At 55.8% G+C, this 20,706-nt stretch overlaps 2 protein-coding genes across 7 annotated transcripts in view; one reads left to right on the top strand and one right to left on the bottom strand.

Annotated features, from left to right (window-relative positions):
* The window catches only part of SIL1 (SIL1 nucleotide exchange factor), a 116,395-nt gene extending 109,838 nt beyond the window's left edge, over nucleotides 1-6,557 (top strand). Inside the window, exons 8-10 of the mRNA XM_054389205.1 lie at nucleotides 3,494-3,590; nucleotides 5,098-5,262; nucleotides 6,180-6,557. Of these exons, the coding sequence (XP_054245180.1) occupies nucleotides 3,494-3,590; nucleotides 5,098-5,262; nucleotides 6,180-6,557 (640 nt within the window). The remainder of the gene's footprint in view (nucleotides 1-3,493; nucleotides 3,591-5,097; nucleotides 5,263-6,179) is intronic.
* Nucleotides 6,558-11,097: 4,540 nt separating this feature from the next.
* CTNNA1 (catenin alpha 1) overlaps nucleotides 11,098-20,706 on the bottom strand; it is a 142,526-nt gene continuing 132,917 nt past the window's right edge. For 4 of the 6 annotated variants that reach the window (XM_054389181.1, XM_054389180.1, XM_054389184.1 and 1 more), the window contains 2 exons: nucleotides 15,719-15,853; nucleotides 11,098-11,480 (listed from right to left, as the gene is read on the bottom strand). In XM_054389181.1, the coding sequence (XP_054245156.1) occupies nucleotides 11,193-11,480; nucleotides 15,719-15,853 (423 nt within the window). In that variant the 3' untranslated portion in view covers nucleotides 11,098-11,192. Of the gene's footprint in view, nucleotides 11,481-15,714; nucleotides 15,854-20,706 lie in introns of all 6 variants that reach the window. The other 2 variants (XM_054389183.1, XM_054389185.1) reach the window with 2 other exon arrangements.

Raw genomic sequence — 20,706 nt, 5'->3', positions numbered from 1 at the left:
ACAGCACTGAGCAGAACAGATCTGGTCTAGCTCAAAGCAGGACACTCCCAGGATGACCCCAGGTGCACAAATCTAGGACAGACCTTTCAGGGTTGAGCCAGACTGCACATGCAAGGGGTGTGGGAAGGCTGAAAAGCAGCAACTCAGCCCTGAGGCAACAGTGGCTCTGGAGTTAGGTGAGAACTTGCAACACAGCAGCAAAATTAAATTGAAATTAAAAAACACCAACAGGAAAGCCAAGAGGTGTGGAGGGACCTGAGGGCTTGGAGCACAGAGCAGGGCAGGCAGGCAAATGCCTCCATCTCTGCTGCTCTGGTAAGGACATGCTCTGAATATTGAATGCACAGAATCCCACAATCCCAGCATGCTGGGGGCTGGAGGGGACCTCTGGAGCTCACCCAGTCCAACCCCACTGCCAAAGCAGGGCACCCTCAGCAGTTTGCCCAGGATCACAGTGGCCTAGGGGGGTTTGGAAGCTCTGCATAGAAGGAGACTCCACAACCTCTCTGGGTAGCCTGGCCCATTCCTTGGTCTGCTTGTACAAACCACATGAGATTAGGAAAAAAGAGTCCTGGGGCTGTTTAGTCTGGAGAGGAGAAGGCTGAGAGGGGATCTGATCAATGTCTATCAATATCTGAGGGGTGGGGGGCAAGGGGAGGGGGCCAGGCTCTTGTGGGTGGTGCACAGTGATAAGACAAGGAACAATGAGTTCAAACTTGAACATAGAAGATTTCATCTCAAGATGAGGAGAAACTTCTTACAGTGAGAGTGACAGAGCCCTGGAGCAGGCTGCCCAGGGGGGTTGTGGAGTCTCCTTCTCTGCAGCCTTTCCAACCCCACCTGGATGCATTCCTGTGCAGACTACCCTGGGTGCTCCTGCTCTGGCAGGGGGCTTGGACCTGATGATCTCTGGAGGTCCCTTCCAACCTCTAACATTCTGTGACTGTGATTTATTTTGTTCAGGCTGCTGCTCCCTGAGTGTCCAGAGCTGTGCTGGGTTCTCTGAGCTCTCCAGCAGGCACTGGTGTTAGTGTCAAGCTCAGGCTGCTGACAGTAGAGACATCAAGCAACAGGAGAGCTGAGCAGTGAGCAGCAAGGCTGCCATCCAGGAAGGCTTCCCAACCTCCAGACGTGCTCCTTGGCCAACTCTCCGTGCTTCAGAGGTTTTAATTAGATCCAGGCCTGCAGGTGACCAGCCAAGCAGTAAAAGCCAGGCTGATTTTCTTCAGTGGTGTCTCTTGCTGTGGAGTTTTCTATTAGTTATTGTAGACAGATGTGACAGGAGAACCTGGCTGTCCCAAACACCACATTTGACTGCCACTAAGAGGTCACTGGCACAGTGCAGGGCCTGCCTGCAGGCTTGGGCTGCACTTCTGCTGCTCTCTCCCTTGCCCAGAGTGACCTGCAGGTGACATTTGGTCAGATGTTTGGATCTGAAGGTGTATTTTTCTAAGTGTCAGAGTTGCCAGCTTCTCTTCAGGGTCTGGAAATGCAGCTGGAGTTTCTTCTCCTCTCATTCTGGGGTTGTTCAGCCTGGAGAAAAGGAGGCTCAGGGCAGACCTTCTGAAAGGAGGTTAGGGCCAGGTGAAGGTTGGTCTCTTCTTCCTAGTGACAAGTGATAGGATGAGAGGAAATGGCTTCAGGTTGCACCAGGTGAGGTTTAGGTTGGAAATGAAGAACAATTTCTTCCCCCAAAGGACTGTCAAGCATTGGAACAGGCTGCCCAGGGCAGTGGTGGAGTCCTCCTCTCTTGAGGGGTTTCAAAGATGTGTAGACCTCTCCTGTTGCTGCAGGAGGAGTCTGCTGCACCTGCTGACATGGTGAGGATGGGGGCAAACAACTCTTGGTATCAGATCTCCCCTGGACTCAGGCACCATCACAAGCTGGTTTGCTCCCAGGGGTGCTGGGGCTGCCTTGGTCTTGAGGCACAGGTCTGGGCCATACTGCAGGAGGATCTTGAAGCTCCTGAGGTTTTTCTTTCTCCTTCTTGCCCTCTCTGGGCAGGTCAGAGATGTTCCCTCCTCAGCAAGGTGCCTGCTCTGCCTGAGTGCCTGCCACAGCAAGTGGCTGAGGGAGGAGAAATCCAAGGTGGTTTTCAAGAGCCCACCTTTTCCTGCCTGGAGGTCAGCCTGGCAATTGCAGTCAGGAAGCTGCCCACCAGATCTGCCATCTCTCAGCTAACAGTGCAAGAAGCAAGGCCTGGATGGAGCAGGGAGGGCTTGCCCAGCACCTTGGCTGACCCAGCTGCCCTTAGTGCTTTGCTGCTGCATTTCTGGGAGCCCAGGGTTTAAGTCAAAGCTGCTCCCTGCCCAGGTCCATTGGCCTTCTGCTGCTGGTTTGTGTGACCCTGTCTGCCTCGTTCCTTGGATGGTGCTTGGCACTGGCTGCTCCAGCAGCTTTCTGGGAGCAGTGGGGGCCGTGGGTGTGGAGCTGCAGCAGGGCTGTGTGACCTTTGCCTGGCCACGGTGCAATTGCTGCTTCAAAGTCAAGCACAGTCAAGTGCTGGAGCTCTTCCTCAGAGCATGGGATCATCCCGGGGATCAGGGATGCAGACAGCTGGATTGTTGTGCTCCTGCTGTGAGAGCCCTGCCAAAGAGGGAGCCTGTAGCATCTAACCTCTCTGCCTCCTTCAAAGGCATACAAGAAGTGGCTTTGCAAAATGTCTGCATGGCTGAGGTGCCCCTGCCCAGGCAGCTGGCACCCAGGGGCAAGGCTCCTCTTCATCTGCACCCAGAGCAGCTCTTCACATCCAGACCTGCCTGGTTCTTGCAGGCAGAAGGATGTGTTCAGCCATTTGTAGTCCTTGGGGAAAAGCTCTTCAAGCAAGAGATGTGTGGGTGGTGAGACCAGGCACAGTTTGTGATTCAGAGGCACTGGGGCCAAGCAGGACCTTCCTCCAGGTGAGCTGCAGGGGTGGAGCTGCTGCAGCACAGGAGGCTTTACATCAACCAGCAGCTGCGAGGAGCAGGCAAGGGGGGTAAGGGGAGCTGAAATAAAAGGCTGGTGAGGAATCCACCTGCTGTGGGTGACCCTGCTTTGCAGGGGGGTTGGACTAGGTGGTCCCCAGAGGTCCCTGGCAAGCGCCCCCCCCCCCCCCCCCCCCATGCTGGGACTCTGCAATAGGAGCAATGCAGGGCAAGAGGATTTGTAGCTGAGGGAAACTCAGAGGAGGGCTTCTTGCAGGGGAAGGGGAGGATGTGGGCACATGGTAGGGTGATGTGGATGGCCCAGTGTGTCCTTCCCCAGCCCTGTGGACATTGCTTCAGGTCGTGTTGGTCGTGTGCTGTGTTGGAGGTGGCCTGCAGGGCTGTGCACCTTCTCCATAACCACACTCTGTGGCAGGTGGGAGCCTGTGGGGTTTGCTGTGGCACCAAGCTGGATTGATCTTCATCTGCCTGCACCATGAGGTGCTGCCCCAGGCAGAGCTGGTGTCCATCCCATCCTGCTGTGCCATGCTCTGTTGCTGACCTGCCTTTGGGTTTCCTCCCTGCAGCAACCCCAAAGTCCAGATCGAAGCCATCGAGGGGGGAGCGCTGCAGAAGCTCCTGGTGATCCTGGCCACGGAGCAGCCCCTGGCTGTCAAGAAGAAGGTGAGCAAGTGGGGTGAAGCCATGGCTGTGCTGAACTGGCTGCAAGTGCTCCTCAGGACAGCACTGACATGGGCAGAGTGTGGGACTCCACGCCGGGTGAGCTTTGCTCCCCTGGGTGCAGTGGCCCAGATCTCCTCCAGCAGTGCTGGCTGGCCACGAGTCTCATCCCTGACACACATAGGAGCTCTGCGGGGCACAGGGCTGCTGGGGGAGGAGAGGAGAGGATGCCCGTGGCAGGCTCCTGGGCTAACAGCCGTGGGAGGTGAGGACTGGATGGAGCTGCTTCGTGTCCTGCCCCCGGCGGCGGCTGCGGAGCCCCCAGGCAGATGTGCAGCGCTGTCCGTCGGGCCGGGGGCCCCTGCTCGCCGGCTCCCTGGAGCGTGAGATGTGATTACCCTGCCGCAGCCGGCCTGCCACCCCTGCTTACGGGGCTGGCTGCTGCCGGGGGCACGGTCCCGCCGCTCTGCAGCCTGACCTCCTGCCGCGGGGGCTTCTGCAGCCACCGGCTCTGCCCTTGGCGCTGGTGCCCCTGCTGGCCGGCAGCCAGCCAAGGCCGTGCTGTGAGCAGCTCCCTCAGGCACCGTCCCCTTCGGGCCGTGGGGAGTCCTACAGCCAGGGAAAGGCCCTGGGGAGGCTGAGGAACTCCCTTGCTTTTAGCCACGGGTATGAGGAGGTCCAGGCTGGGCATGCTGGATGAGGCTCTAGACAGCCTGATCTGCTGTGAGGTGTGGGTGCCCATGGCAGGAGGGCTGGAACTGGATGATCCTAGAGGTCCCAACCCTGACTGATTCCATGGTTCTATGATCATCATGGTCATGTCCCCTGGTTGCACAAGGGAGGCTGTTCCCCCGTGCCTTCAGGCTGTGCTGAGCAGTGCTGGACCCCTCCTCCTTCACCCTGTCACCACCGTGAGGGTCCCAGAGCACTGGAACAGGCTGCCCAGAGAGGTTGTGGAGTCTCCTCTGGAGGCTTTCCAGACCCATCTGGATGTGTTCCTGTGTGACCTGTGCTGGATTCTATGGTCCTGCTCTGACAGGGGGAATTGGACTTGATCCCTTCCAACCCCTACCATCCTGTGATCCTATGATTATCTCGAGGGGATCAGGCTGTGCTGAGCAGTGCTGGGCCCCTCTTCACCCCATCCCTAGTCTGTAGCCAGCCTCTGTCCCAAGGAGCAGCATGGGTGAAGTGGGAGAAGTGATGGTGTTGGTTCTGTTCAGGTGCTGGCCATGGGTCCCTCGGGGTTATCATTCTAGCAAACATGGTGAGAGTCTGCCTTGGAGTTTGGGTGGAAGTCACCCAAGCTTGGGCAAGATTGCAGCACTGGGAGGGGTTGGGATCAGAAGAGAAGGGAGGTGTCCCTCAACAAGAGGAAGTTTGAATGCATCTCCTGAGGGGTTCTGCACAGGTTGGAGTCTGTTTCTCCTGTCACCATGGGGTGCTATGAAGAGAGGCTGTGCCAATGCAGCAGCCACCATGCTGATATCAGGACCTCTCTCCCCACCAGGCTCTCTTTGCACTGTCCTCCATGCTGAGACACTTCCCCTACGCCCAGCAGCAGTTCCTCAAGCTGGGAGGCCTCCAGGTCCTGAGGAGCCTCTTCAGGCAGAAGGGAATGGAGACTCTCCACGTCCGTGTGGTGACACTGCTCTACGACCTCATTGTGGAGAAGGTGAGGAGCCAGGAGGGAGGGGATGGGACCCAACCAGGCACTCCCAACCTTCACCCCCTTGCTGAGCCAAAGGGGCTGTGGAGTTTAAACTAAAATGATGATTTTTTTAGAATCACAGAACTGGTTAGGTTGGAAGAGACTTTTAAGGTGAGCAAGTCCAACCATTGACTGAGCATTGCCAAGGCCACCACTAAACCACGTCCCTCAGCACCACGTCCATGTGGGGTTTCAATCCCTCCACAGATGGGGACTCCACCACTGCCCTGGGCAGCCTGTTCCAGGCCTTGACAACCCTTTTGGGGAAGAAATTGTTCCTCATGTCCAACTTAAACCTCCCCAGATGCAACTTGAGGCTGTTTCCTCTTGTCATATCTCTTGTTCCTTCAGAGAAGAGAGTCACAGAACAGTGGGGCTGGAAGGGATCTCTGGAGCTCATCCAGTCCAAGCCCCCTGCTCCAGCAGGGCACCCACAGCAGCTTGCCCAGCTGTAGATTGGAATCTTTCCACAGGAGACTCCACAACCTCTCTGGGCAGCCTGCTCCAGGCCTCCAGCACCCTCACACCAAACAAGTTTTTTTTTAAGTGGAACCTCCTGGGTTCCACTTTGTGCCTGTTGTCCCTTGTCCTGTTGTCAGGCACCACTGACAAGACCCTGGCCCTGCTGCTGACCTTCCTTCCCCTTGGGACCCCTCTCAGGGCTGTGTGATACCCAAATCCCCAGTCACTGAGTTTTCCAGGCTGGGCAATCATGCACAGCAATGAGGAACTAGGCCATGATCTTCTTTGGTTTTCTGTTGCCAGTCACCTTCCAAGGCAGGTGTTCTGGGGCATGCATCCTCCCCTCCCACAGCCTGTCAGCTCCTGGGAGCAGCTGCCATCAATTAATGACTCCACCCCTGTCCCCCCACTCCCCACAGCTGCTGCTGGAGGACTCCCAGCAGGAGGATCAGCTGGAGGAGAAGATGCTTCAGTACCAGCAGGTGAGGCTGGTGCCGGCGGTGGTGGAGCAGGACTGGTGCGTGGCGGTGTCCAACCTGCTGGCGGTGCCGGAGCACGACACCCGGGAGAAGGTGCTGAAGACAGTGGCAGTGCTGATGTCCTTCTGCAGGGAGCGCTACCAGGGGGACCAGGCCCTCAGCAGCACCCTGGGGCTCCTGCGCCGCGAGTACGAGGAGCTGGCGGCCCAGGAGCAGAGGGAAGGGGACAAGGATGGCTACTTCAGCGAGCTCCTGGGCTCTGTCAACACCATCATCCAGCAGCTCAGGGGAAGGCAGCTGAGGGCTCCCTTCAGGTGACTGGAGGCAGCAGCCTGAGGGAGGTTTGCTGGCTCTGGTGTAAAAGCACTTTGGAATAAACTGCTGGACTGGATGGGGTCCCACCAGGGGCTGGGGGTGCTGACAGCTTCCTTATTCCCAGCCCTGTGTGGGGCAGCTCTGCTTTCACACAGGCTCCTGCTGGAAGCACACAGCTGTGTGCCTTGGAGGGAGCCAGGGAGAGCTTCGGCTGACCTTGCCTCCACCCATGGTACCTCAGGAGTGTCCTCAGCCTGCCTGCAGGACTGGTTGGGGTGGGAAGGACTGGGGGATGTGGCACTGTCCCTGCTAGGCAGCCCTGCCCTGCTCTTGGTCTTGCCTGGTGCTGACCCGTGCTGCCTAGCATCAGTGCTTGGCTTCTGGAGGAAGCATCTCAGCACTTGGACAGCCCCACAGCTCCACCCTGCTGTCCTCTCCTTGTGCCCTGAGCATGGAGGGGAACCTTTCACACCAGGCTCTTGGGTCACACAGCCCAGGTGACTGGTGTCCTGCATGGGGACCGTGCCCAGCTGGTGCCAGCCCAGGTGACTGGTGTCCTGCATGGGGACCATGCCCAGCTGGTGCCAGCCCAGGTGACTGGTGTCCTGCATGGGGACCATGCCCAGCTGGTGCCAGCCCAGGTGACTGGTGTCCTGCATGGAGACCATGCCCAGCTGGTGCCAGCCCAGGTGACTGGTGTCCTGCATGGGGACCATGCCCAGCTGGTGCCAGCCCAGGTGACTGGTGTCCTGCATGGAGACCATGCCCAGCTGGTGCCAGCCCAGGTGACTGGTATCCTGCATGGGGACCATGCCCAGCTGGTGCCAGCCCAGGTGACTGGTGTCCTGCATGAGGACCATGCCCAGCTGGTGCTAGCCCAGGTGACTGGTGTCCTGCATAGGGACCATGCCCAGCTGGTGCCAGCCCACGTGACTGGTGTCCTGCATGTCCCTGTGTGCCTCTGGAAGGTGACAGAGAAGTGCAGGCTGGCACTGGGCCAATGTCCCTGTCACAGAAGCCAGCCCATGCTGGTGTCCCTGCTAATGACAGGTTTGTTCCCAAAACGGTGCTGCTGCTCCACAGCCCTGGGTGATGACAGGGCTGCTGCCCTGCTGCCAGCCTCTCCCTCAGTGGCTGTGGGCAGGATGATGACAGGGACAGGGACAATGCTGTCCTGCCCCAGTTGCTGTGCACTGAGCAGAGACATGGGATTGTCACAGGCACATCCTGCTGCAGTGACTCACATCCCACTGACCCAAATTCCCACAGCCTGGCACAGCCTCTCTGCCTGCCACAGCAGCTCCTTGGAACTGCCACCATGGTCCTGGCAGTGAGCAAGCAGGGACTAGGGCGGTCCTGGGGCAGATGGGGACCCCAGGTATGGTTTGGAAATAGCAGCTCCCCCCCTCCCCCCCCCAACATCCCCATGCCCAAGGTGCAGAGCATTAAGCAGCCTGTCTGGGCTGGCACTGCACACACAGCCTGGCCAGCAGCAGCCTTATCACTCCTTGTGCCCACAGGAACGTCAAGAGGGTCATGATGGCCCCACCTGAGCTCCCCCAACCCCAAACGCTGGCATGTGGTGGGCAGGGAAGGGCCTTGGAGCAGACAGCAGAGGCTGTGCTTGCCAGCTCCAAGCACAGGGCAATCCTGAGCCTTCAGCACTCGGGCAGCTGATGGTAGCTTCCCTGCCCATGTGCTGGGGAGTTGGACCTCCCCTCCCCTCCCCTCCCACCCCCACTCTGCCCTCCCACATAATTGCATGGTTGGGGTTTGGCCTCCTTGATTGTGTTTGGTCCTGGTATCCATGCTGGCTGCTGCCCATCCATGCAGCTCAGGGTGCTCTGCTCCTCCTCTCCACACCCATCCTGCCCTTGCTCACCAGGACCTCCCCACCAGCCAGGAGAGCCCCCAGCCCCCATCTCCAGGCCTGGCAGCAGCAGGAACTGTTAAAGCAGCATAAATTCAGTGTGACTTCATTCACTGCTGAACTGAATTCAGAGCACTTGAAATTTGGCAGCAGGCCTTCTCCTGGGGGTTTGCTGTGGTTCCACTGACAGCCTTTAGATGATGCAGGATTCAGCCTCCTGAGCAGCCCTGTGCAGCCAGGTCCCCTCTCCCAGGGCAGGCAGGAGAGCTGCTGGGCTCAGGCATGGCCTTCCTGAGTGCTTCCAGCCCCATAGAGCAGAAACATCCCAAACCCTTCCTGTTCCACATGTCACAGCATCTCAGTGTGCTGCAGGTGGTGACAGGGAGCAGCCATGGCCAGCCCTCACCCATGCAGGTGGTGGACCTGCAGGGTCTCACAGCCCTTCCCTGCCCACAGCTGCTGCTGGTCCCCTCTGTCCCCAGCTCCCAGGGATTTCTCAGAGCAGCTCCTGGATCAGAGTGCCAGGAGAGCTGGAGCTGCTTGCCTCACAAAGCCAAGAGGCCCAAGCTCTGCCTGCTCCTCAGCTGGGTTTTCAGACCAGCCTGCATCAGGTGGAGCTGTGACCTGGTGCTCCAAGTTCATAGCACAAAATAAGCTGACACAAGAGCTGAGAACACAGACATGTGGCTGTGCAGCCCAGGAGCTTCCACCTGAACAGGAGGTGAAACTTTGCTTGTGAGGTAACAGCTGGAGAACTGGGTCCAGTTCTGGGCTCCCCGGTTCAGGAGAGACAGGGAACTGCTGGAGAGAGTCCAGAGGAGGCTACAAAGCTGCTGAGGGGCCTGGAGCAGCTCTGTGAGGAGCAAAGGCTGAGAGCCCTGGGGCTGAGAGCCTGCAGAAGAGCAGCCCCAGAGGGGAGCTGAGCAATGCTCAGCAAGAGCTAAAGGAGCTGTGGGGGGCAAGAGGCTGGGGCCAGACTCTGCTCAGTGGTGCCCAGGGACAGCACAAGGGGCACAAACTGGCACCCAGGAGGTTCCTCTGAACAGGAGGAGAAAGTTGTTTGGTGTGAGGGTGCTGGAGGGCTGGAGCAGGCTGGCCAGAGAGGTTGTGGAGTGTCCTTGTGTGGAGAGCTTCCAACCCCCCCTGGGCATTGTGCTGCTGGGCAAGCTGCTGTGGGTGCCCTGCTGGAGCAGGGGCTTGGGCTGGCTGAGCTCCAGAGCTCCCTTCCAGCCCCCACCACACTGGGATTCTTTGGTGGCTTATGAAAACCAGAATATCATTAAGCTGTTTATTATCTGTACTTATGAGTCTGAAATGCTTAAAAACATAACAAATGTGGCAAAAAGAGAAAAAAAAACCAACAAAACCCAAACCAAACCAAAAATACCCTTAGCTTAATTTAGCTTAATTCTGATCGGTGTTTTGCTACCACGACAGCAACAACCTTGATACAGTCAATTATAACTGATCAAGAGAAATGAAATTACAGCATTCCTGAGCCAAGGCTCTGGAATGCCCCAGCACAGGCTGCTTTCCATCTCCCTGCCTGCTTTTGAGAGGCTCTGACCTGTGCCAGCGCTTCCTCTCCTCTCCCGCGCTTGACTGGTGAGTGTAAAACACCCTGGAATTCTCCAAATTGAAATAAAAACCTTGGAATGATCACCTTGGAGCCGCAGTTAGCACAAATAACGCGGAGGCTAAACGGCAGCCCTCGCAAAGGCTTTTTGCAGGGTGGCACTGGGAGCCGGAGCAATTAAGAGCTGGTGAGTACAGAGCTCCATTTGCATCTGAATGGTGGGGAGGGGGAGCAGGGGCGGCTCCATTCGCAGCACCACAACGCACCAGCTGGTAAAAGCAACTTTATTAGTGTCCCGCAGCAAAAAAAAAAAAAAGAAAAAAAAGAAAAAAAGAAAAATAAAAATACATTAGTCAGTTGTAACCAGGCATTAAAATTCCCCTCTGGTGTCACACACAAAGCGATCGGCCGCCTCCAGGCTCGCCTCTTGAGCTGCGTTTGCTCTGGCTGCTCCCTCCAGCTGAAAGGGAGCACAAAACCCTCCCCTCTGAGAAAAATCACAACGACCCAGCCCCAAGGCAGCCCAGGAAAAGCAGCAGTCAGTCACACAACCAACTCACCGCCCAGGACATCCCCAACCCCAGCCCAGCCCAGCCCAGGTTTTTTTCCAGACGTTTTCCAGCCCCTGGTGTTTTCTGAGCATGCAGAGCTTGTTCCCTTTGCACCCCACGGCAGGAAGCCACTAACAGAGACCAAGAACTGATTCCATTCCTTCTTTCCTGAAAAGATCTAAATTCTCCTCTCTGGATCACAACCCTGAATCTGCTGTCTCTCAGCAGCACGATTCACCTGTTAGAGTTAACCTGTTAGTGTTGCTGTCAAACCTTCTTTGGTTATAGAATATTTGATTTAAAGCAAGATTATACAAAAAAAAAAAAAAAACACAAACAAACAAACCAAAACAGAAAACCATCCCCAAACCAACCCATTTTCAGCTAAAACTGCACCCCTGAAGTCTAAAAGCCACCTAAAGGAACACACTGCTGCAGGCTGAGGGCTATAGTGATCGATAGAAAGGGTAGGGACTTCCCCCGGGGAATCTAAAACAAAGTTATCAAAATTATTATATTAAGTAAATACATTTGGAGCTGGGGGAGAAAAAAAAAAAAATCCTTGGAATATTCAAAGTAGAGTTCAGGGAAGTAGCAGTGGTAGGGAAGAGCCCAAAAAGCAGCAGGCCAGAGAGGCCTCTTCAAATGCTCTCCATCGCCTTGAACTCGCTGAGAGCCTGCACAGGGTTGACGTGCTTCTTCTGGGAGGCTCTCTTGATTTTCGTTTGGGTTTCATCCTGTTTCTCCCTCTTGACCAGGGGTTTCTTCTCTGGTGCCTTCATCTTCCACGAGACAGCAGGGAGATTGAGGGAGGCCATGCCCTGGGACTTCTGGTACTTGGTGGATGCCACGTAGGAAGCCTTCACGGTCTGCACCACCGCGTTCATCAGGTTCTTGGCCGCTTGGATGAGAGACATGGCACTGTCCACCTGCCAGGGGAACACAGAGTGCACTGGGTTGGAAGGGACCCTCCAAGGGCATCTTGGCCAACCCCCCTGCAGTCAGCAGGGGCACCTGCAACTAGAGCAGGCTGCATGGGGACACAGCAGGTCTGATCTTGGGTATCTCCAGGGATGGGGCCTCCACCACACCCCTGGGTAGCCTGTTCCAGTATTTCACCATCCACACTGGGCAGAGCTTCCTCCTGATGTCCAACCTAAATCTCCCCTGCTCCAGTTTCAAACCATTGCTTCATCCTATCCCCACAGCTCCTTCTGAACAGTCCCTCCCCAGCCTTCCTGTAGGTCCCCTTCAGATATGGAAATTCAGCTCTCAGGTCTCCCTGGAACCTTCTCCTCTCCAGACTGAGCAGTCCCAACTCTCTCAGCCTGAGGAGGGAGGAGTGGGAGAGTCAAGGTGTGGTGTGACCACAACCCATCCACCTGTGCTGCTGGTGGGGAGGAGGTGAAGAAGTCAGGAGTGAAGCTTAGCAGGAACAAGGTGGGGTGGGGGGAGGTGGTTTACAGTGTGGTGGTTTTATTTCTCATCACCACAGTGACTTGATTGGCAACCAGTTAAGCTAATTTCCCCAAACTGACTCTGTTTTGGCCATGACAGCAACTCCTGAGTGACCTCCTTGTCCCTATCTTGACCCATGAGCCTTTCCTTTTATCTTCTCTCCCCGGCCCGGCTGAGGAGGGGAGTGACAGAGTGGCTTTGGTGGCCACCTGGCATCAATCCAGGACCAACCCTCCACAGTGACTAAGCTTGAACAGTAGCTTCTTCTCTAATGAAGTTAATCAAGCTGTAATAATGTCTTAATCACTGCTAATAGATATTTAAATCACCCCAGCATATTGAGTTGCATTGAAAGGAAGGAGCACGACTGCATCTTCAGCCAGGCCTGCAGCCCTTCCCCAAGAGGTTCCTGAGTCACAGCTTTAGAATGAGGAAAAAAATGAAAAAAGCTGAAGCTTTAGTGCCTGGCAAAGGTGGAGGACCAAAAATGGGGCAGGGTGGAAGAGAGGTGGGGGACACCTCACCTGGACCCCACTTCTCCAGGGCCCAGGGCCCTGCTCTGGGTAGGACCTTCAGCTTGTGAATGCCAAGTGGCCTGGGGTAGAGGTTTGGTCTTCAGCAGGGTTTTGGTCTTGGGCAGGGTCTACACACTGAAATTCCTGAGTTGTGTGCATCTAGGGAAGGCTTTGGGGAAAAGCTTGAAGCTATTGCTTGCCTAGCAGCAAACCAAGCTGCTTCTCTTCCAGCACTGCTGCCTTGCTTTCCATCAGGCTGTGCTCTGAGTACTGCAGCAGCAGGTCAGGTCTGTGCCCCCCAGCAAAGCAAAGCAAAGCAAAGCTGTCTGCTTGCCTCACCCCAGCCACCATGCTGGAAAACACCTCCAGTGCACTTCCACGGCACGAAGAACCATCTGAAATGCAAGGAGGGCATGGAGGCACTCTCCTAAAGGAACTGTGAGGCTGCTTGGGGCCCAAGCTCTGCCTGCCTGGGGTGGCAGGTGGATGGGGCAGGATGGTGACACTGAGGAGAGCTTCACTCTTAGCCTGGTGAAGTGCCTGGACTGGCAGAGGTCTCCATCTGGTAATGTGACAGAGGTTTAACACTGCTGCTGCTGGCAGTGTTCAGCCCCAGTGGGCAGAGTGGTGGAGAGCAGCTCAGGCCAGGTGAGACTGCAGCCAGCAGCCTGCTCATGGCAGAAATTCCAAGGGGAAGGATCTGTAAATTCTACAGACACCGAGTAACTGCAGTGAAAGCCTGGAGTAGGGAGCCCTGCACAATGCCACATGCACTGCTGTGCCCTCAGCCTGCCAGCTAACAGCACACAGGGCATGCAGCAGGGACACAGCAACACAGTCACCACACCTCCTGGCTGGGCTGCAGGGGTGCCTGGCAGCAGCCAGAGGTGCAGGGACAAGCCCAGCTCCCTGGGGAAGGTGCTGAGCTGATGCCTGTGTGCTCCACCAGCACCACCACTGCAGACCTGCCACAGCTCCTGCTCTCCCCCAGCACTCGTTCCACAGCTGCTGCTTGTTTGCAGGGGAGGAAAGATGTGCTGCTAAGTTTGAGCACTGGAAGTATCAGACTGGCACAGGGTGGTTAAGTTTTCTTCCCTTGGCTTTTAAGGATTCCAACAGCAGTGTTGGACCATCAGCCACTTCTGCTCCTTCCTCACCCCTCCTCCCTCAGTCATGATGTGAAAGGACAAAGCTCCAGGGACCAAACATTCATCCAGGGCAAGGAAGAATATCACAGAATCATAGAAGGGTCTGGGTTGGAAGGGACCTCCAAAGGTCACCTAATCCAACTCCCTCTGCAGTCAGCAGGGACATCCTCCACTGGATCAGGTTCCCCAGAGCCCTGTGGAATATCTTCAGGGACAGGGCCTCAACCACCTCCCTGGGCAACCTGTTCCAGTGTTCCACCACCCTCATGATGCAGAACTTGTTCCTAACATCCAATCTCAATCTGCTCTGCTCTCATTCCAAGCCATTGTCCCTCGTCCTGTCCCTGCAGGCCTTTGCAGACAGTCCCTCTGCAGCCTTCTTGTAGCCCCCTTCAGGTTGGCAGGCTGCTCTCAGTTCTCCCTGGAGCCTTCACCTCTCCAGGCTGAACACCCCCAGCTCCCTCAGCCTGTCCCTTGTAGCAGAGCTGCTCCAGCCCCCTGATCATTTTCATGGCCCTCCTCTGGACCTGCTCCATCAGGTCCATGTCCTTCCAGAGCTGGCTGCAGTGCCAGAAGAAATGAGAATTGAGCTCTACTCTCCTCCCCCAGACACCCATCATGCAGCTTCCTCCTAGGAAAGAGCATTTCCTGAACTGCAGGGCCAAAATGTTTTGCTGGAATAAGGGAGCAGGCTGGCCTGGGGCAGCCTCAGCTGTCAGCACCAGAGCAGCCACTGCAAATCCCTGCTCAGGGCACAGCAGGTTTGAAATAGTAACACCTCTGGAGCACTGCAGGAACTCAGCATGTTCCACAGCTGTGCAGAGACATGGGGTAGGGTTAGCTGTGCTGATTAAAGTGATTTAACCTCACCAGGAGTGAAAATGGCCTGGAAAGCAGCAGATTACAGCAAGGTGAAGGGAATGTGCCTGCAAACACTGAGGGGTAAGGAGAAGTGAAGCTGTATTGCCCCTTTCAGTGGTTCCTCCCATGACAACAAGGCAGTGCAGGCAGCATTCTGAACTTTGCATGCCTTAGAACTTCGGCTGAATGCTCCCAAATCTCTTGTCTGTGTCCTAGAATGTTTGACAGAAACACTTGGCTTGGAATAATTGTTACCCCAGCAAGAAAATCTCTCTGTCAGTGACCTGGATGAGGGAATTGAGTGCACTGCAGTAAGTTTGCAGGTGACACTAAACCAGGTGGGAGTGTCGAGGGCAGGAGGCTCTGCAAAAGGATCTGGCCAGGCTGCATCCATAGGCAGAGGTCAGCTGGAGGAGGTTTAACAAAGCTAAGTGTTGGGATCTGCACTTGGGTCACAGCAACCCTATGAATGCTGCAGGCTTGGGAAAGAGTGGCTGGAAACTGTCCAGCAGAAAAGGACCTGGGGCTGCTGAGTGAAAGCCACTAAAGATGAGCCAGGGGGTGCCCAGGTGGCCAAGAAGGCCAATGGCATCCTGGCCTGGATCAGCAATGGTGTGGCCAGCAGGAGCAGGGCAGGGATTGTCCCCCTGTACTGGGCCCTGGTGAGGCCACACCTTGAGTACTGGGTTCAGTATTGGGCTCCTCACTCCTAGAAGGACATTGAGGAGCTGGAGCAGGTCCAGAAAAGGGCAACAAAGCTGGGGAAGGGTCTGGAGAACAGGGCTGGGGAGGAGCAGCTGAGGGAACTGGGGGTGTTTAGTCTGGAGAAGAGGAGGCTGAGGGGAGACCTCATTGCTCCCTGCAAGGAGACTGGAGCCAGGTGGGGGTTGGTCTCTTCTCCCTAATATCATGTGACAGGAGAGGAAATGACCTGAAATTGTGCCAGGGTAGGGTTAGGTTGGAGATTAGGAACAATTTCTTTGCTGCAAGAGTGATCAGGGATTGGCACAGGCTGCCTGGGCAGGTGGTGGAGTCCCCATCCCTGGAGGTGTTCAATGGCAGCTGGGGACATGGTCTAGTGGCCATGGTGGTGTTGGGTGGGTGGTTGGGCTCAGAGGTCTTTTCCAACTGGACCATCTCTGTGACTGTGTAGCCCCTCCTGCCCACCCCCCAGTCCATACCTACCCCAGACACCACCAGCTCCCCGCCCAGGTTCTGCACTTCAGCCTTGACCTTGCTGCAGATGTTGAGCTGGTGGCAGTAGAGAGCGATGCGCTGCAGGTAGGCCAGCAGGTCCTGCTTGCAGGCAGAGTCAGGGCACTGCAGAGACAGAGGCCAAGAGTCACTGTGCAGCCACAGAAACCACCACAGAAACCACCACAGACAGCACCAAGGGGCAAGCAGCACAACTCCCTTCTGGAATGGTCAAGGTGCTCCTCGGATCCTTCCTCCTCCTGCTGCGCTTTGGGTTTCAAACTGAGCACCACCAAATGCACAGAGAAACACAGGAGCAATACAGGTGGGAGAGAGGAGAGGGAGGTGAGGGAGAGGGAGGGGAGAGGAGAGGTGAGGAGAGGAAGGGAAGAGGAGAGAAGAGGGATAGAAGAAGGAGAGGCACAGGGAGAAGAAGAGAGAAAGAAGAGGGAGAGGAGATGGAGAGGGAGAAAGAGAGAAGAGAGAAGAGGAGAGGAGAGGAAAGGGAGAGGAGAGGAGAGAAGAGGGAGAGGAGAGGGAGAGGAAGAAGGAGAGAAGAGAGGAGAGGAAAGGGAGAGGAGAGGAGAGAAGAGGGAGAGGAGAGGGAGAAGGAGAGGGAGAAGGAGAGGGAGAAGGAGAGGGAGAAGGAGAGGGAGAAGGAGAGGGAGAAGGAGAGGGAGAAGGAGAGGGAGAAGGAGAGAAGAGAGAAAGAAGAAGGAGAGGAGAGGGAGAGGAGAGGGAGAGGGAGAGGGAGAGGGAGAGGAGAGGGAGAGGGAGAGGAGAGGGAGAGGAGAGGGAGAGGAGAGGGAGAGGAGAGGGAGAGGAGAGGGAGAGGAGAGGGAGAGGAGAGGGAGAGGAGAGGGAGAGGAGAGGGAGAGGAGAGGGAGAGGAGAGGAGAAAAGAGGAAGAGGGAGAAAGAGGGAGAGAATAGAGAAAGAAGAGGGAGGGTGAGAGGGAGAGGGCCACCAAACCCTTCTAGGTCTGTTAACTCTAACAGGTCCTTCCTGCACACTGCACATGACACAGCAGCAATGATTTGACATCCAAGACCTCAAGCTGCAACCAGCAGTTGTTACCAAATGCAGCCTCAGTTCTCCATCTGGAGTATTTTAAGGCAGGAAATGATAACCTCACAGCCACTCAATTACAGCCAGCAAAGGAGATATTTTCCACGACTCCTGCTCCCATTTCTTAGCAGTGTGGAAAGCAGATTCCTCACCAGGCATGAAATAACATTTGTAAAGTGCTGGCTGAAGCACTCATCTGGAAGATAAAAGTAACTTTGTCACAGCTTTGCAGCTGAAAGCCTAGACAGGTAGTGGAGAGTGCAGAGCAGTTCAGAGCTGCTCCTCAGACAGGACCATCCCTGGCTCTGCAGAGGTGGTTAATGAGCCAGGATGTGACAACAAGAGGAGCCCTGCCGAGGGGCAGCTGCCATCCAAAACAGGATCAGCACAGCCTGAAAGGGCTCTGGGAAGTCCCTGCAGGATCTTCAGAACCATCAGAGAGCATGGTGGCCAGCAAAGCCTCTCCAAAGAGCAACGAGCCATGGCAGAGCCACTGGGGAATAAAGCAGCTGGCACTGAACTCCACAAACCCCTTGCCCACCAGACACTCATGATGCTGAACAGACCCAAGGCCATGGCCTGTGCATGTAGCAATCATGAGGCATTGATGGCTGCCTGCACCCCAGCCTGGGCCACCAAACATCTCATGGTTGGCTGCATACCTGGGGAGGCTCTGACCTTCAGATGGAGCTGATGGTGCTGCATGGAGAACAGATTTTAAAACCAGCCTGGATACATTCTCTGCACCTCTGCTCTGCTGAGACCCCACCTGCAGTGCTGGGGCAGCTCTGGAGTCCTCAGCACAGACAGGGACCTGTTGGAGCAGGGCCAGAGGAGGCCACAGCAATGCTGGCAGGGCTGGAAGCCCTCTGCTGTGAGGCCAGGCTGAGTTGGGGTTGTTCAGCCTGGAGAAGAGAAGGCTCCAGGGAGACCTTCTGGTGGCCTTGCAGTGCTTCAAGGGCTGATCAGAAAGCTGAGGACAGACTTCTGAGCAGGGCCTGCTGTGACAGGACAAGGGGAGATGGTTTGAACTAAAAGAGGGAGATTCAGAGTGGAGAGAAGGAAGAAATGTTTGACACTGAGAGCAGGGAGAGCCTGGTCCAAGTTTCCCAGAGAGGCAGGAGATGCCTCATCCCTTGAGCTATTCCAGGTCAGGTTGTTTGTGGCTCTGAGCAACCTGCTCTAGTTGCAGGTGTCCCTGCTGGCTGCAGGGGCTTGGAGTGGATGAGCTTTAAAGGTCCCTTCAGCCCACAGACTCTGGGCTGGCAGAAGCTACTGCAGAAGGGACACAGGGGACATCACAGTCCAACAGGTCATACTCTGTGCTTGGGGATGAGGACACCACACTGACAGCACAAACACCTCTGCCTAAACACAAATCACCTTCCCAAGGAAGGAAACAAACCTCCCCAAGTGTTTCTTAGCCTGCAGCCCTTCCACAGGCATCAGTGGAGTTGAGGCCATGAACAACAGAGCAGCAGAGCTCACAGGTTGGTTTTTTTTTTGAAGCTAATCAATATCAGTCAGCAGTACAAGATGTTTTAGAGAAAGACCACAAATAGCCTGGACCAAAGAGCTAATGAAAAGCTGAAATTACCATTTTGGAAAGGGCTTCTCTATCTCCCAAATAGCTCAGCTAACAAAGGTTTGCCTGGGCTGTTGACACCCACACAATAGGGCAGGACAGTGTGGGGCTCTGTGGCTCTGAGTTATGGAAACCATCTCAGGGAAGGCATCTCTGAGAAGAGGCTGCCCTGTGTTTACTGATGATGGCTGAAGAAGGCAGGGAAAGGCTGGTGGGGGAAGCAGTGGGCTAGGGAAGATTATTTGGTTGTAGAGATCACTGTGAGCTGGAAAAGCACAGCCCACAGTGTGTGCTGTGTCCACCCAAACACAGGTGATGTTTAAACAGGGATGGAACACAAGAGGAGAAAGAATATCATCAAAGGGCACTGTGGATGCCTGTGTGAGCCCTGGTCTTCCTTTCCTATGTAGGAGCACTCCAATAACAACCAAAAAACCCCAAAAGCAACAATTTCCACCCAGATTATGAAAGATCACCTGACTGCACAAACCCCCTGCCTGCAGAGCCTGCCTGGCAGGATTCCCACAGCACAGCCCCAGCAGGTGGCTACATTACAGACAGCAACCAAATGTCTGGGGGGGCACACTCCCACCTCCACAAGCCCCTCAGAATGAGATGCTGCCACACACTTGGTGGAGGCTGCTCCAAGTCAAAGCAGGATCCATCCCAGACTGAGCCAACACGCAGGGACATTCACCTCCTACGCCCCAGCTGAGCCTGAGGGGCAGCAGAGCCACCTCCTTCTCCCTTTTTGCAAAGAAAAGGGGCAGGGAAGGACAGAAGAACTGTCCCATGGTGTGTGCAGATTAGGACAAGCACACACCCCCATCCCCTTCTGCCTGGTAGGTGTAAGCAAGCAGCCACAGAGACTTTTCTTCCTCCCACCCACCTCCAGCTTAGGGCACAGACACTGCTGTAACCATCACTCACAACAAGATGTCCCCCAGCCCTGGGTGACAGCTGGGCTCAGTGCTGGCCTTGGTGCTGTCTGGGCAGAGAAGCTGGAAGCAGGCAGCTAGGGGAAGCAGGATGGGCACGTGGCAATGCGTGCCAGCAGCTGCCACCCTGGAGAGCCATCAGCCTGTGTCCAGAGCATGTCCCTGTGCCAGCCTCCACAGCGTGTGCACCAGCCTTGCCAGCAAGAGGCTGCTGGAGTGTCTAAGAGGGAGGCAGAGTAAGCCCTACCTGTGAACTGATCACACACTGATGGAACCACAGCCTCCCCCCACGACCAAAGGGACAAACCAACACAACTCTTCTTCTGCTTTGTAAAAAGAGCTGAAAAAACCCTACACAGAGAACCATTCACTGCCTTGCTGCAAACCATCTTCACTTGTGTCATGCTCCCAACTGCTCCCCATTCCCCCCTCCCAGGTGAAGGGTGGAGCACCTCTGGGACAGCTCTGTGGCGATGGCCAGACCCTTCCCCACAGAGGTGAGCTACCCTGGGGAACAGCTTCTCTGGTTTCCAAGGCAGGGTGCTGTAAAACTGCCTGGTGGCAGGAGTTAGGAGGTCCTGACACACTGACACAAGGGGTCATGACTCACCTGGTGTCACCCAGCCAGCAGGACACAATCCCCAGCCCTCTGCTGGAAGCCCACGGGAGGCAGAGGCAGGCAGCGGCGCTGCCAGGCTGCCCTTGTACCTCCTCTGTAACTGTCAGATAGTTCTGCAGGAACAAGTTCCTAAAGAGGCTGTGAGCACAGCTAATGAAATATGCAGGCTGGAAGTATTAGCAGAGTATGGAGTGGGAAAGAGGAAGGCTATATCCCTGTCAGGATGACTAACTGTGCAGTCCTGCTGGGATTTATCTTCCAACGCGGGCTTCATCTTTTACATTCCTAAGGACCCTGCTTCTGCTAAGAGGAGCCAGGTGGTTTTCTTCTGTCTTTTGGCTTGGTGCAGAAAAAAACATGCACTGAGCTTGCATAAAGCATGTGAGTTACAAAGCACCCCAAAAGGTTCAACAAGACCAAGGGCAAGGTCCTGCAGCTGGGTCGAGGCAATCCCAAGCACAAATCCAGGCTGGGCAGGGACTGGCTTGAGAGCAGCCCTGAGGAGAGGGACTTGGGGGTGCTGGGGATGAGAAGCTCAACAGGAGCCAACAGTGAGCACTTGCAGCCCAGAGAGCCAAGCAGAGCCTGGGGTGCATCAGGAGAAGTGTGGCCAGCAGGGCCAGGGAGGGGATTCTCCCCCTCTGCTGCTGTGGTAAGACCCCACCTGGAGTACTGCATCCAGTTCTGGAGCCTCTGTTACAAGAGGGATATGGACATGCTGGAAGGTGTCCAGGGAAGGGCCACGAGGATGAGCAGAGGGCTGGAGCTGC

The sequence above is a fragment of the Indicator indicator genome, chromosome 18, assembly GCF_027791375.1.
Source record: "Indicator indicator isolate 239-I01 chromosome 18, UM_Iind_1.1, whole genome shotgun sequence".
Taxonomy (NCBI): Eukaryota; Metazoa; Chordata; class Aves; order Piciformes; family Indicatoridae; genus Indicator; species Indicator indicator.
Note: the sequence above shows the minus strand (reverse complement) of the source record. Positions and strands in the feature narration are given on the sequence as shown.